This window comes from Copadichromis virginalis, linkage group LG10 (assembly GCF_057382275.1).
Source record: "Copadichromis virginalis isolate Kocher_CV1m ecotype Utaka linkage group LG10, C_Virginalis_male_GT1.1, whole genome shotgun sequence".
NCBI lineage: Eukaryota > Metazoa > Chordata > Actinopteri > Cichliformes > Cichlidae > Copadichromis > Copadichromis virginalis.
In genome coordinates, this window is record NC_140627.1 from 21,240,227 (window position 1) to 21,253,760 (window position 13,534).

The 13,534-nt window shown below is 41.7% G+C and overlaps 1 protein-coding gene across 12 annotated transcripts in view; it reads left to right on the plus strand.

Moving 5' to 3' along the window:
• Positions 1-13,139, plus strand: part of ehbp1l1b (EH domain binding protein 1-like 1b) — a 28,650-nt gene extending 15,511 nt beyond the window's left edge. For 3 of the 12 annotated variants that reach the window (XM_085470625.1, XM_085470630.1, XM_085470633.1), the window contains 17 exons: positions 775-1,047; positions 1,205-1,723; positions 1,992-2,096; positions 3,391-4,566; positions 5,682-6,536; positions 7,348-7,555; positions 7,665-7,813; positions 7,938-7,986; positions 8,346-8,670; positions 9,624-9,694; positions 9,860-9,908; positions 10,015-10,067; positions 10,425-10,545; positions 11,496-11,595; positions 11,686-11,759; positions 11,896-12,010; positions 12,178-13,139. In XM_085470625.1, coding sequence (XP_085326751.1) covers positions 775-1,047; positions 1,205-1,723; positions 1,992-2,096; positions 3,391-4,566; positions 5,682-6,536; positions 7,348-7,555; positions 7,665-7,813; positions 7,938-7,986; positions 8,346-8,670; positions 9,624-9,694; positions 9,860-9,908; positions 10,015-10,067; positions 10,425-10,545; positions 11,496-11,595; positions 11,686-11,759; positions 11,896-12,010; positions 12,178-12,265 — 4,330 coding nt within the window. In that variant the 3' untranslated portion in view covers positions 12,266-13,139. The remainder of the gene's footprint in view (positions 1-774; positions 1,048-1,204; positions 1,724-1,991; positions 2,097-3,390; positions 4,567-5,681; positions 6,537-7,347; positions 7,556-7,664; positions 7,814-7,937; positions 7,987-8,345; positions 8,671-9,623; positions 9,695-9,859; positions 9,909-10,014; positions 10,068-10,424; positions 10,546-11,495; positions 11,596-11,685; positions 11,760-11,895; positions 12,011-12,177) is intronic. The other 9 variants (XM_085470627.1, XM_085470626.1, XM_085470632.1 and 6 more) reach the window with 9 other exon arrangements.
• The last annotated feature ends 395 nt before the right edge of the window (positions 13,140-13,534 follow it).

The following is a 13,534-nucleotide window of genomic DNA, read 5'->3' on the forward strand; positions in this document are numbered from 1 at the left end:
ATAATGTATGATTCTTACAAGTGTATTATGTGTTGTCAACATAGTACTGTATAAACATTTAAAATATCATCTCACTTTCAAGTTCAAAATATTGATCTGATGGCCAAATTTATAATAATGCTATATAGATCTATTTAAAACTATGTTTCTTACTGCCACTGCTTGTACTGACAACATATATCCATATATGGAATGATCAATGGCGATTCTAAGTATAAGGTTACTTTAGACCTCTGACCTCTTGTGAAAGGTCAAATAAGCTGCCTTTGTTTGTATTGGCAACGTTCAGGAAATGATACTGGTATATGGGGATTATAAATAACACTTAAATTATAGTTTGCATCCAAATATCAGGTCACATTTGACGTCTGACCTCACTTTTACATTTCACATCTGCTTTTTATTTAAGTTAATCCCAAAATGTGTTACATCTTTGAAGACAAATATAATTTATGTAATATATATATAATATATATAGTATAATGCTTTATAATAAGCTGAAGGTATTCAGCTTAATAAAGTGAATATATACAAAACACAGTACTGTTCCCTTAGAAGTACATACTGCCCAGAGAGTGAGCAGCTTTGGTGGAGGTTTGCATCCTGCTGTAATAACTGGTACTGATATCGGTGGTCTTGCCCCTGGTATATCTCAGCTGTCCGTCATCGCTCACCCCTACTTCTGTTTGTTTTTTATAATTAATAATGACTGTCCTCTGCTCCTTTTCTTCCTGTTTTTCCTTTCTATTATTCACTTTTCCTCTTTCTCTCCAGTCTTGGGCAACTGTCTCTCATAAGCGAGGGTTCACTGTCAAACATTGTTGTGCCAGAAAAGAAAGTCTCTGCCACATGTACTCTGCCTGGCCCTGCTGTTCAGCCAACAGCCCAGAATAAAGCAGTTATATTAGAGGTCTCGATGGTGGTGCCACCTCAACAGAGGCTGTCTGATGCAGAGATTCCTCTATGGAAAGTGCTAGAAGGGAGAAGTGGGAAAGTTACACCTGAAAAAATCTCTGCCGAGGAGGGTACAAAACCTTTGTGCAGAGGGTAAGAACAGACTAGGGGGCACATCTTTGTCTGCTTCTCTGCTTAATCCTCTTGTTTGTGCTTCGCATGCCTCGCTAATTGTTTGGTTTCCTAACCATGTTTGTACGAAATGCCAATTAGTGGATATATCCTTCATGTGGTTTTCCCTCTCTTCTAGCTCACACGGAGAGGATGCTGCTGAGGTGCACACGCCTGTTAGGCAAGAGAGCCAACCAGTTAAAGCAAAAGATGGAGATGAACATCATATTGCCGCACCCTCTTCTCAGCCCAGCGCACCGGCAGTTAAAAAGGAGCCTAAAGAGCCAGAGGGACCCAGCGTGGAATCAGCACCCTCAGTCGAGGTTCCCCCCCAAGAAGCTGGAGAGCATGTGACTCTGGCGCTGGAGCCACTTCAGCCCTCGAAACCAAAACCAGAACTGCGGCCGGAACAAGTTCTTCATCCATCAGGAAAACCACAACAGGAGGGAGCAGATGAGGAGAAACCAGCCGATGCCGTGCCTGGTGGTCACGAGCATTTCATCAACAATAAGGACCCAGTGTGCGAGGCAGAAAAACAGCTGTGGGCAGCTGTGGAGGAGACCACCACCGAGATAGGAGTGGAAAAAGGGATGGAAAGTAGTGAAAGCAAGGAAGCAAAGGAGGAGAAGCTGAAAGAGGAGGAAGGTGTAATAGGGGGGTGAGTCAGCGATGGTTGCTTGCAGTGTTTGCTGCATGGCGTGACACCACATGCGCATTTTAATGGCTAACGTTCCTCTGGGTGCTGCAGCCTATCAAGTGCTTACTCAGCAACTGCAACTAACCTCACCTGAAGCTGTTTTCTTTATATTGACCTCTGTCAGTGCTGCAGTGGTATTTCAAATGGAGCGGTTTGATGAGAGCTTTACACAAGTATATAATGGACCTGTGTGTGTGTGTGTGTGTGTGTGTGTGTGTGTGTGTGGTAGTGCTGAGAAATGTGCGCACACAGAGGCAGATGTGTGTGTTGCAGAGCAGCAGAGGGAGGCGCCTGCTGGTTTCATGTCAGCAGTAGTTGGGGTGTTATACAGAGGGTGAGTCTCTCTGTGTGTGTCCGTGTGTGTGTGCTACTGTGTGGACTTCTACTGTGTGTTTTTCTATCCAGATATGCTTTTATTGCAACGGGTTGCTATTAACAAAGCCCCTAAAGATACCATTTAAAATTGGTTCTTGTTGTCTAATTCAATTCAATTTTATTTATACAGCGCCAAATCACAACAACTGTTCCCTCAAGGCGCTTTATATTGTAAGGTAGACTCTACAATAATACATACAGAGAAAAACCCAACAATCATATGACCCCCTATATGAGCAAGCACTTTGGCAACAGAGGAAAGGAAAAACTCCCTTTTAACAGAAAGAAACCTCTGGCAGTACCAGGCTCAGGGAGGGACGACCATCTGCCATGACTGGCTGGGATGAGTGAGGGAAGACAGGACAAAAGACATGCTGTGGAAGACAGCCAGAGATTAATAACAAGTATAATTCAGTGCAGAGAGGTAGACACTAACACTGGTTCATCCCTCGAGTTAGGATCCTTATTTATGCTGCAGTGATTCATTGGTCAGTGTTGTGATATGTTAAAAAACGAACTATTAACTATTGCTCATCATGATTTTAAAAATTACACACACAAAAAAAAATAAAATTCTAGCTCCTTGGAAGCAAAATGTAAAGAAATGAAGGGTGGTAGTGTAACAGACCGAAGAAATATTAGACGAGGTAAAACATTTAATACATTAACCTCATTATGTAAGAGCCTACACGTTAATGCATTATTACCTCATCTCTAAAAAAGTTGCTGCGTGGCAACTTTCAGTGAAGTACTGAAACATTTTGATGTTTATTAACTGCTTTCGTGGCATTTAAACTGGCTGCATATAAAAGCATCCATCGCTGGAGAATGCACCATCCAGTGGATCTTTGTGATTGTTTTGATTATGTGGTGGGCTGGCTTTGCCAATGTGGTTTTTAAGTATTGAGTGGCTCTTTGAGGATTCATCTTGCATATGTAGCTGCTGGCTTGTCTGTGGGCCGATCTGAGCTCTCAGCTCTGTGCCACCAGAAAGTATTTCACTTGTTCCTAATCCCGTCAAAGAGAAAAATCGGTATGCTGTGCAGAGTTGCTCTCGCTGTAGCAAACAGTGTTTCTTTTGGGTGCTTTTGCACGGCATTTTGGAAAAGCACCAAAACAAAGTCTGGGAAGGAACTATTTTTAATCAAACATGTTGTCTCACCCTCTGTCACAGTGTTCAGAGCTCATGAAGCAGGTCGTTTTCGGGTGAGCTCTGTCTCACAGTTTTCCTGTTGTTCGTATCTGCCCTTTAGCTACGAGACAGTGGCCTCCATCCTGAACACATCAGGATCGACTCTTGCAGGTCAACCGCAACCCTCTATCAAACAGCCATGCCACCTTATAAATAATGAACTCCAGCCATGTTTACATGAAGTAGATCCGGAGATCTTGTGTTCCTCTGAGGCGGATAATGATCCACCGATTCCCATTGATGTGGACATTTTGCCACCCACAGACTTCTCTGACACAGCAGAGAGTCAGGCGACTGCAGAAGAAAAAGTTTCTGAGACTCAGAAAAAAGAGTGCTCATCTTTAAACGAGGCACACAATCTGGTGGCAATTCTGAGAAGAGCTGCTAGTGAACAAGAGAAAGAAAGAGAAGGGAACAGGGAGAGAGAGGAGAGAGAAAAGGTGGAAAACATCAAGAGGGCAGAGAAGCAAGTGAGAGACAGGAAGGAGAGGGAAGAGGAAGCAAAGAAAGAGAAACACAGGTTGGAGAGGGAAAAAGAAGAGGCAAGAAAAAGGTTGGAAAAGGGGAGAAAGGAGATGAGGATGAGTGAGAGAGAAGGGATAAAAGAGGGAAAGGAAGAAAGGAATGGAGTGGACGAAACAAGGCAAGGGAATGAGCATAAGGAGAAAAGGGAAACAGAGCCCGAAACAAAGCAACAGAGAAAGGATGTCAATGAGGAAGTAAAGAAAAAAGAGAAGAAAGGAAAAGGAAAGGAGGACAACCATGGAGAAACCCCACAGTGGAGGACAGAGGCCCTTCCTGTTCTTGCTTTAGAAAAAGTCAACCAGAAAGTGGATAGCAGCCAACAAAACAACTGTCCGCCACTGAGGGAGGTAGAATTAGAGGATATTGCATATGATGAGAGGTCACAAGGTAATAATGAGGAATCAGGATTCAGTTCTGATCCTAAACTAGCAAACACTGTAATATCTAATGCTGAAGTATTGACCAGCCCGGCTGATTCTGCCCCTGCAGCCAAAACTAAAACCAGCAAAGCTGAGGACTATGTTTGTATTGTTAAGAAAACCATGGATGATCCTGGCTTCAAATCACTTAAAAAAGGCAAATCCTATCTTAAACATGGAGCCATCCCAGAGTGGCTGAGAGAGGATGATGTTGAGGAAATATCATATGAGAGGGGACAGGAAGATCTTGGATCCATCTGGCTGGCTGAGCTGTACATGGAAGGGGAAGCAGGGTGAGTAAGGGGTATGGGAGAGATAAATAGCCACAGGGAGAGAGGTGAGTAAAGAGAGAGTTGTGCTCGTTGCTTCTAATGGATCTCTGGACTGTGTTTTCTTTAACTCCGGGGGAAATCACGTTAGTTAAACCCCACTGAGCGTTTGGCCTGGCCGTGCATGTCCTTCTTATGAAAGAGTCATGTATTTGCTTGTGAATCATACATGCAACCTTCCAAAGAACATCATTAGACCATTATTGTTGTTCTGGATTAATTATTATTATATGTCCCATCTTCTCCTCAGCTTCCTAATTCGCTGTGACCTAAACTCCATGCTTATTGGAGTCGACTGGTACTTACATAGCACGCTTCTACTCAGTTGAACAGTTCTTTATTTCCATTTACTGTAAACTGAGGAGGGTAATAATCAAAGTTAAGATTATGTTATCTTTCAGTGTTTCAGTGTCAGTGTAGCCCATTGATAGTCTCCTGTAAATCTATGGAAAAATTGCAAATATGAACTTTTAGTAGTTAACCATAGGCTTTCAGTTGTTGTTTAGACAAATGTGTAGCAGTAAATCTTGCAAGCATGAAAATAAAAAAGCATGCAATGGATGTATGTGCATCTACTGCATGAGTTATTTTTGCTGTCTACATGAATATGACACGTCTACTTACATAGTTCTGTAATCAGTGCAGCTTCACAGAATGTCAAGTGGCGTGGATGCATTGATTGTTTTGATGTTCAGATGCTGTGATGCATTCGAGGCTAGAGAAAGTCAAAACTAGTATAATCTCATTGCTAGGCCTTGGTTCTACTAATGCTCCGGGACACTCTGTGAAAATCTTTTCCTAACAAGATGTCCAAGGAATGACATAAAAATAGCTGAGTGTGGGAAAAGCACAGTGAGCTTTAACATCCACCATGCACTACCCTTAGTTCATCAAAATGTTTGTCCTTGAATCTTTAGACGTTTGTGATCTTGAAAGGGTAAATATGTGGTTGCTTGAGATGAATGAAGGTGTGTTTGCAAAGAAAGGGAATGGGGCATGAAAAGGATGCTGGCTAGGTTTGTGGTTCTTGAGTTTTGTGAAAAACACACGAGATCTGAAATTTGATTTTCTGTCTTCAGACCAGGCCACCCTTCCCCAGCTGTAAACCAGAAGTCCTCTTCAATTGTTTTCAGCCAACAAACACTTTACCAGAGCCCTGCTCCCAGTCAGCCAAATAAACCAGAAGTTCTTGAGTCATTAACCAGTCTAACAGACAGTCCACATCCTAACCCTCTGTCTGTGTCTCAGCAGGGGATATCAGTCAATCAGACAGTGAGGAATAAACCCGTTCCCCAACTTAATGAATCACAGAAACAGCTGCTAAAAGGACAGAGAAAAGCTGTTGCTACAAATACTAGCCATAGCCTTGAGGTAGCAGCTGATGAGGAGGGAGAACTTGTTCAGTCGTCAGTGGTTCCTTGGCCTCTCCCTCCAAGCACTTCCAACATACAGTCTGATACAAAACATACTAAGACATACACAGACATGAGCGTCACTAAAGTAGATAGTGAAATAAATACAGTCACACAATCACACACAAGTCTTGAAATGAAGGTTAAGGAAGATGTGAACAACTCCAAGACTTTCAGTTTAAACAAGAGTGACAGTGACAGCCAAAAGAGTGACAGTGCACAAATGAACAACCTTTGCACGAGTCACTCCAAAGACCAACAACTCCAAGAAGAGGAAAAGTTCCTATTGGCTAAAATTCGCCTGATGTCAGGTGACTCATCCCCGGTGTCCAGCATTCACAATATGAAACGACTCATCCCGGCCCCGGGGGATATTGACTGTGACACTGAGCAGCCAAAAAAACAACTGGACATCGCCACAGATCTCACTGTTGTCAATCAACACTTAGTTTTTCCCAGCTTTGATGCCCTGCAGGAAATATCACTAACTGAAACAGAAGAGCCACAGGCAGAGGAAAATGCGTAAGTCAGGATAGGCTGTTATCTTGTCCTGTTTTATTAGACCAACTCGTTTGAGACTTGGCTTATAAAGCACAATGTTTTAGTACAGCTTTGTGTGCTGAGATCTAATGTTGTCTTTTCTTGGCTGAACTTGGCTGAACCCCAAAAAACAAGCTCTGGTGTAGTCTGTGTATCTGTACACATGAGTGCATGTGGCTGTTCTAGAGGTCACTTTTTTCAACTTTATGTTCAAAGAGTATTTTACACCGAAACGCTGAAAAGAGGCCCTAGGTGCAGATCCCGGATGAGACCCCATTTTGTTACAAATCGCTAAAACTTGCAACAAAAAGAAGGGAGTGTGTTCAAGGCCATCATAATCAGCAAGATTATTTAAACTAAAAAAATGTGTCAGGTGTTTGATGTATGCTTGGCTGAGTGACAGTGAGGAAAGAGGCTTGCAAGATCTGTCAAAATCAGGCTCTGATGACAACCAGCTGGCTTAAGGCTTTTGCTTAGGTCACACATGGGTGATGTGACCCAAAAAGGCAAACTGAGATGCTTAAAAATGAGTGTATGCCCATAAAATGCCAAAAGCGTAGGCCTGCATTGAGGCAACCATGCTGCAAATCCTGATGCAAATCACACGACTGCTGTATGTTTTCCATCACGCTCTTTTAACATCGTGAGTTTGTTCAGCTCATCATCATCATCATGGCAAGCTTGCATGTCAAATCTGAAAAATTGCACATGGCAATGATGAAACGGCATCGATAACCTCCTTCATTTCTTCTAAGTTAAGCTTTTTTCACATCATATATCTTTTTTTTCCTAGGCCAAAACACCAGCTGGCTGACCTCCCTGATGACGTAGTTAAGAAACCACCATTCCAACTAGACGACTCGCCCAGCACAGTCCATCACTGTGAGATCACATCATCTCGTCTTCCTACTTTACCAGAAGAAGAGACCTCTGACCCCAGGACCCTGGATCCTGTTACAGTGGTCCGGGAGGAGGCTGATGGGAAGGACGACACAGCTGAGGTAAATTTAATGAATACTCATCTTTATACTTTTCTTTACTCATCATACGTATTTGGCTTTTCATTTGCGTAGATGCACAGAAACAACATTTCTTTCCCTCTTTCTCCAGGATCTGGTGAACTCCAGCCAATCGCTGCTCGAGTGGTGTCAGAGCATCACTAGTGGGTACCAGGGGGTAAAGGTCACAAACTTCAGCACTTCCTGGAGAAATGGGCTGGCCTTCTGTGCCATCCTACACCACTTCCATCCAGACAAAATGTACGACATTTTACACAAAAGTTACTAGTTTTGAGTAGATTCTCTTTAGAAATTATAAATATTAACTAAACTGTTCATCTTAATGTTGTAAGCTACTTTTCTGTTCCTGCTTTTGTGCCATTAGAGATTTTGACCAGTTGGACCCTCATGATATCAAACTCAACAATAAAAAGGTGAGCATGATTTAATGTTTTTAGTTTAGTGCACTGTGCCATCAGTTTGTTTTTGCAGCCACATGAAAGGATGATGACATAGTTCTGGTAACTTTTAGATCAATATTTTTCATGCAATATAGTCAGAGATGTTTGACGATTAACACCCAGAGCAATAAGTATAATTCTTAGCCCACCCCTTATTTCTTTATATTTTGCTTACAAGCAGCCAGACGTTCTTGTATTTTTTAAAGTGGTCCTGAATGATAGTTTTCCAGGCTTTGCTCCAGAGCACATATTCTGCTGTTCTATTAAAAGAGTGTTGCTAGGGCAATTGTTGCCATCTCCCATTGTAATCCTGTGTTTCCTAACAACATCAGGCGTTTGATGGCTTCGAGGCGCTGGGAATCTCTCGCCTGCTGGAGCCGTCAGACATGGTCCTTCTGTCCGTGCCTGACAGGCTCATAGTCATGACCTACCTCAGCCAGATCCGCTCACACTTCACCAACCAGGAGCTGAGCGTGCTGCAGATAGAGCACAACAGCAGTAAGTCCAGTTACGGCGTCGCTCTCACCGGCCCGACTCCCACGAATGTGGACGCTGCTGCTTTCTGCATGGCCAGACTAAATGAAGGAGTGAGTCTAGAAGAGGGAGGAAGCAGCACGCTGGTGGTCCCGCCGCCAAGAGCTAAACGACAGCTTAAAGGTACTAGTATTATTCCCTCTGTATGATTATTTTATTATATATTCACCAAATAAGGTTAATTTTGCCCACTTTGGCTTTTTGGAACTTTTACAGTTTCTGTTGTCTTACCATAACAAACTGTGCAGGCATAGTTAAAAACTTTTTATTATGCAAGCCCTTTCACACCATAAACCTGGGTTAAAAAAAAGAGCAAAAACAGCGAGGAGAGCAGAAAGGAAAGGAGCAAGGGTGGAAACACTAGTGTTTCCCAGGGTAACTTAGGAATGTGAAGTAGCAAAGTTAGAGCTAAGGCAACAAGAGGCACAGAAAACAGATCAATAAATCAAGTTCACAATGCCTCACTTAAGATTTTTGTTGGTTCCCAGAGATACCAGATGTGCCTTTTTAGTGCAAATGTGTTTAATATTCATTTTGGCTATAAATATTAGTCCCAGTAGAACAGCTGTGAAATTTATTATTCTTATTTAAAACTCCTGAATGTCCCTGGAGACACGTTATCTCAAATAGATTCATGAGCGATGAGGTCTGGCATGAACTCTGCGTGTTCTGTCAAAGTTGGAAAAGTTCTGATGAGTTCATATGTGAGAAAACCATCTCAGCCTTTTTCCTTCCTGTGCTGTTATCAATGGTTTGGCCTGGTCGGCATCCAGTTAGGACATCCAGTAAGTGATGTCATGTACATCTGTGCTTCAATCACGATGTAGTAATATTTAATATGTCATGACCATTAGGGCATTATTTTCTGCTGTGGCTCCTGGTAATCACAGACATCCACAAAGTGTCAATGGAGCAGATTCAGATACATGTTTTACTTTCACTTTGATAGTTCTTTCTTTGGCTTTTCATTTTACTGGATTAAGTACATATGGATAAATACTCTGTACCAAGTTTTCTGAGGCCTTAAAACAATTAAAGAAATATAACATGTAATAATTTGTCTGTCCTGCTTTTAGTGGAGGAGTCCATAACTCCAGTCCCGCCCCCACGGTCTCTTACAAAGGTAGTCAAGCCTGGGCCGGCTCAGGTAACACTTTGTCTTTCTTCCTTTATTATTTCCATCAGCAAACAAACTTTTCAGGCCAAAAAATACGTGAAACACTCTCAATTTTTACTTTGCATTTTCACCTCTGTTTAACTTTATACATCTGCTTTACTGTAGCTATATGAAAGTTTTATATTTCTTCTCCAGGATGAAAATACAATGTCTAACTCTGCAACAGAAAACACGAGTAATACAGGTATGAGCCTGCAGAGTAAGCCTTTTCTAACATTTGAAGCATTTGTTTTAGCACTCTTTCCCTCACTTTTTTCCCTACTCTGATTTGTGTATTTCAATTCTTGCAGAGTTTCAGCGTGCAGATGAGCCCCAGCCTCCAAAACAAGACGAGGAAACAATGGTCAGTCATGTGTTCTTCCCCTTTTCTGTTCTTTATTTCATTTCTATATCATTTTGATTCTCACATCATCATTAATTGATGGCTCCAAAAAGTACTGAATAACAGCTGTCCAGTTCATCATTCACATCTTATATTCTCCATCCTTTGACCTCTCTAATCTTTTTGACCCTCTTCTTCTGCTTCTCTTCGTATGTCCCCCTCCCCTTTCTGCTGTCCGACCCCCTCTTTCTGTTGATCTCTTTTCTTCCTCTGTTTGTGGCTTTCTGTCGTCATTCTGTATGTTCGTGTGTGGTTGTGTGTGTTTGCCTCTATTCGTCTGCGTGTCTTTGTACGTGTATGATGGTGGCTTGTGGTCAGTCTCTGCAGGACACCAGCCAGTATGTGTTGAGTGAGCTGGCAGCATTGGAGACAGAACAGAAGCACATCGACAGCAGAGCTGCAGTGGTGGAGAGACGACTGCGAAGTCTCATGGAAACAGGTGAGTCACTTAATTAAACCTCTGATAAGCAAGAAGTGAACGGTGCAGAATTCACTAAGCAGATTTAATCCAATGGACTTTTGCATTGATTAAGTGGTTGCAGTTATGTGTCATCACTGGATTACTCCTGTTTTCTCTTCCCTATCCCCTGGTCATAGCAGGTGGCTGCCCCTCCCTGAACATTGTTCTGTTAATAATAATAATAAAATAATAATAATAATATATTGTATTAATAGGCACCTTTCAGGGCACTCAAGGACATCTTACAATCAATGAAATAACAAAATCGAGTATATGGCGATTAAAAACACATCAGAGAATGAAAAAGTTTCAAAGACGAGCTGACAATCGTCTGAAAGCTCTAACTGGGGTCTAACAGAGGATGGTGGAGGTGGAGGATCCCAGAGTGGAGTAGAGCAAGCTGTGACAATGTGCAGAAGATCGGTGAGATACAGAGGTGCAGGGTTATGGAGAGACTTGAAAGTAAGAAGATGAATCTTAGAATTAATGCAGTATTTTGCAGGAAGTAGTAGAAGGACAGGATTTATATATTTTACTGAAGGAGTTCAGGAGCAGGCCTGTGTTAGAGGTCTCTTCTTGTCAAAAGGGAGTTCTTCCTCTCCAACATCACCGAGTGCTTGTAAGAGGGGAAGGTGGCACTATAAGACGCCAAAAAATATACATGTAAATGCATAAAAAGATGAACTAAATTGAACCGAACCTTAAATCTCCTGACCTGCATGCAGATGAATACCCTCCTCAGCCATGATGCTAACCTGCCTTCTACTTGTGATTATAATGAAGTAAATTCCAGATCCAGCTCTGTCTAGTTTACACTTTTTTTTGTTGTTAAATAGTATCTTGCATGTGGATCTTTATGTTTAATGATCTTTATCTTTATCTGTATTCAAATATTCACAAGCTTTCATGTCTTTTCTCTGCTGTTGCAGGAAGTGACCGTGATGAAGAGGAGAGACTGATCCAGGAGTGGTTCACTCTGGTAAACAAGAAGAACGCTCTGATCCGCAGACAAGACAACCTGGAACTGCTGTAAGACCTCCCACATATCAGTATACACATACTCATATACGTATATTTTACATTTGTTTTAAACCGACTTGTTCTTAACTGCATCTATAGACAAGAGGAGCAGGATCTGGAGAGGAGATTTGACCTTCTGACCAGAGAACTGCGCGTAATCATGGCTATTGAAGGTCATTAAAGTAGTGGAAACAAGTAATCTGTACAATATCAGTCAAAATGATTTACAGATAATAATACAAATCTAAATGGTAAAAAAAAATTAAAACACAATGAATTTGATCTTTTTGAGTGCTGCTTTTTGTGCAGACTGGCAGAAGTCACCCGCTCAGCAGCAGAGGGAGCAGCTGCTCCTCCAGGAGCTGGTGTCTTTGGTCAACCAAAGGGACGAGATCATCAGGGATATCGACACCAAGGAGAGACGGTCAGTATATGTAGGGTTATGTGAAAGAGACAAAGTGGGTTACAGGAAGATTATACATCCAAAAAACAAAAGAGATTAGTTTGTTATTTGGATCTTTATGCCTATCTATGATAGAGGGGTGCAGATATCCATGAGCTCAGCACCGTACCGTGCTTTTGTGTTTGCAGGGCCTTGGAGGAGGATGAGCGTCTGGAGCGTGGTCTCGAAATGAGGAGGAGAAAATACAGCAACAAAGAAAAATGTGTGTTACAGTGAGACGAGTGAGGACAAGCACAAACGGCTTTTACTCCAAAGCCCCAAAAGAGTACTTTTTTTAAAAATAGAAAGCTGTTTTTTAAGGATGCTGGGGCTCTGTATTTTCTTGTATTTAAAGTGCCTTGAGGACTGCTCTGAGTTTGACACTGCAAAACATATGTCATCTTCTCTGATAAAAAAAAAAAAAGAAATTCAAGTGTTCATTATTTTAAGTGTGTCTTAATATATAAGTATTGATTGATTCTTTTCACCTATTTTTATTTATTTAAATTATGTATCTGACTGTTTTACATCTATTGCACATTTGCTTTTTGTGTGTTTCTGTTTCTAATCTGTGACTTCCAGTATTCAAACACTGGCTTATCCTCCATTGTGAAAAACGAGGCCAAAATATTTGCAGCCTTGAGGGGAAGTTTAGTTTACAGTTGTTTGTAATCTGCAGGTTTCTAGTAATGTCACCCTACTTGTCACTTCCCCGAGGAAAAAGTCCATAAACACGCCCGAGCATTTTGGATATCAAAATAGTATGTGGTAAGTCATGAGCTGGACTCGAATGCCCAATGTTGTTAGCGGAGGATACGTGTTTTCAGATTCAGGATGACCCCCTGCAGCCTCATGGAGCTCAAAGATGTTTCCAGCCTAAAGTTACACCTTGGTAACTTGCAGTCTTTGTGGATGTGATTGCTCACGTCTGCAATATTCACAGAAATCAAAGTGCTTTCCATTTCTGTGTCGACTACTGCATGCATGCTTATGGAGGTGTGCTAATAAAGTGGCACTGTGCTCCACAGCACCACTATGTATTCATACTGTAGCTGCGTATAATGAATCGAGGATGTTTGTGATGATGAAAATAAAAACATATCGGCTGGTTGCTCATCTGTCATGACTGTTTTCATCACTTAGTCTTCATCACACTTCATAGATTATGTAACCCAGGGCAGTAACTGTAATATGATCCTAATGTATAATCGTAACATGCTAAAATCACCCTGTGCACATAATAGCATAAAGGCATTGGACGCTACAAAAATATCCCCTAATGTGATGCTGCAGTGATCACAAAACAGACATTGCTGGATAGTGATCAATACAGCTGAAATCTAAATTTAACAACACTTCAGGGTAAATATCTGTTTTTACCTTGCTTGGTGTGTCTCAAATGAGGTTTGGTAATGCATCTCCAACTGGCAATCCAGCTGTGAGGAAATTACTTAAATTGTTAAGCCAAAGACGTCAAACTCATTTTACATCATGGGCCACATACAG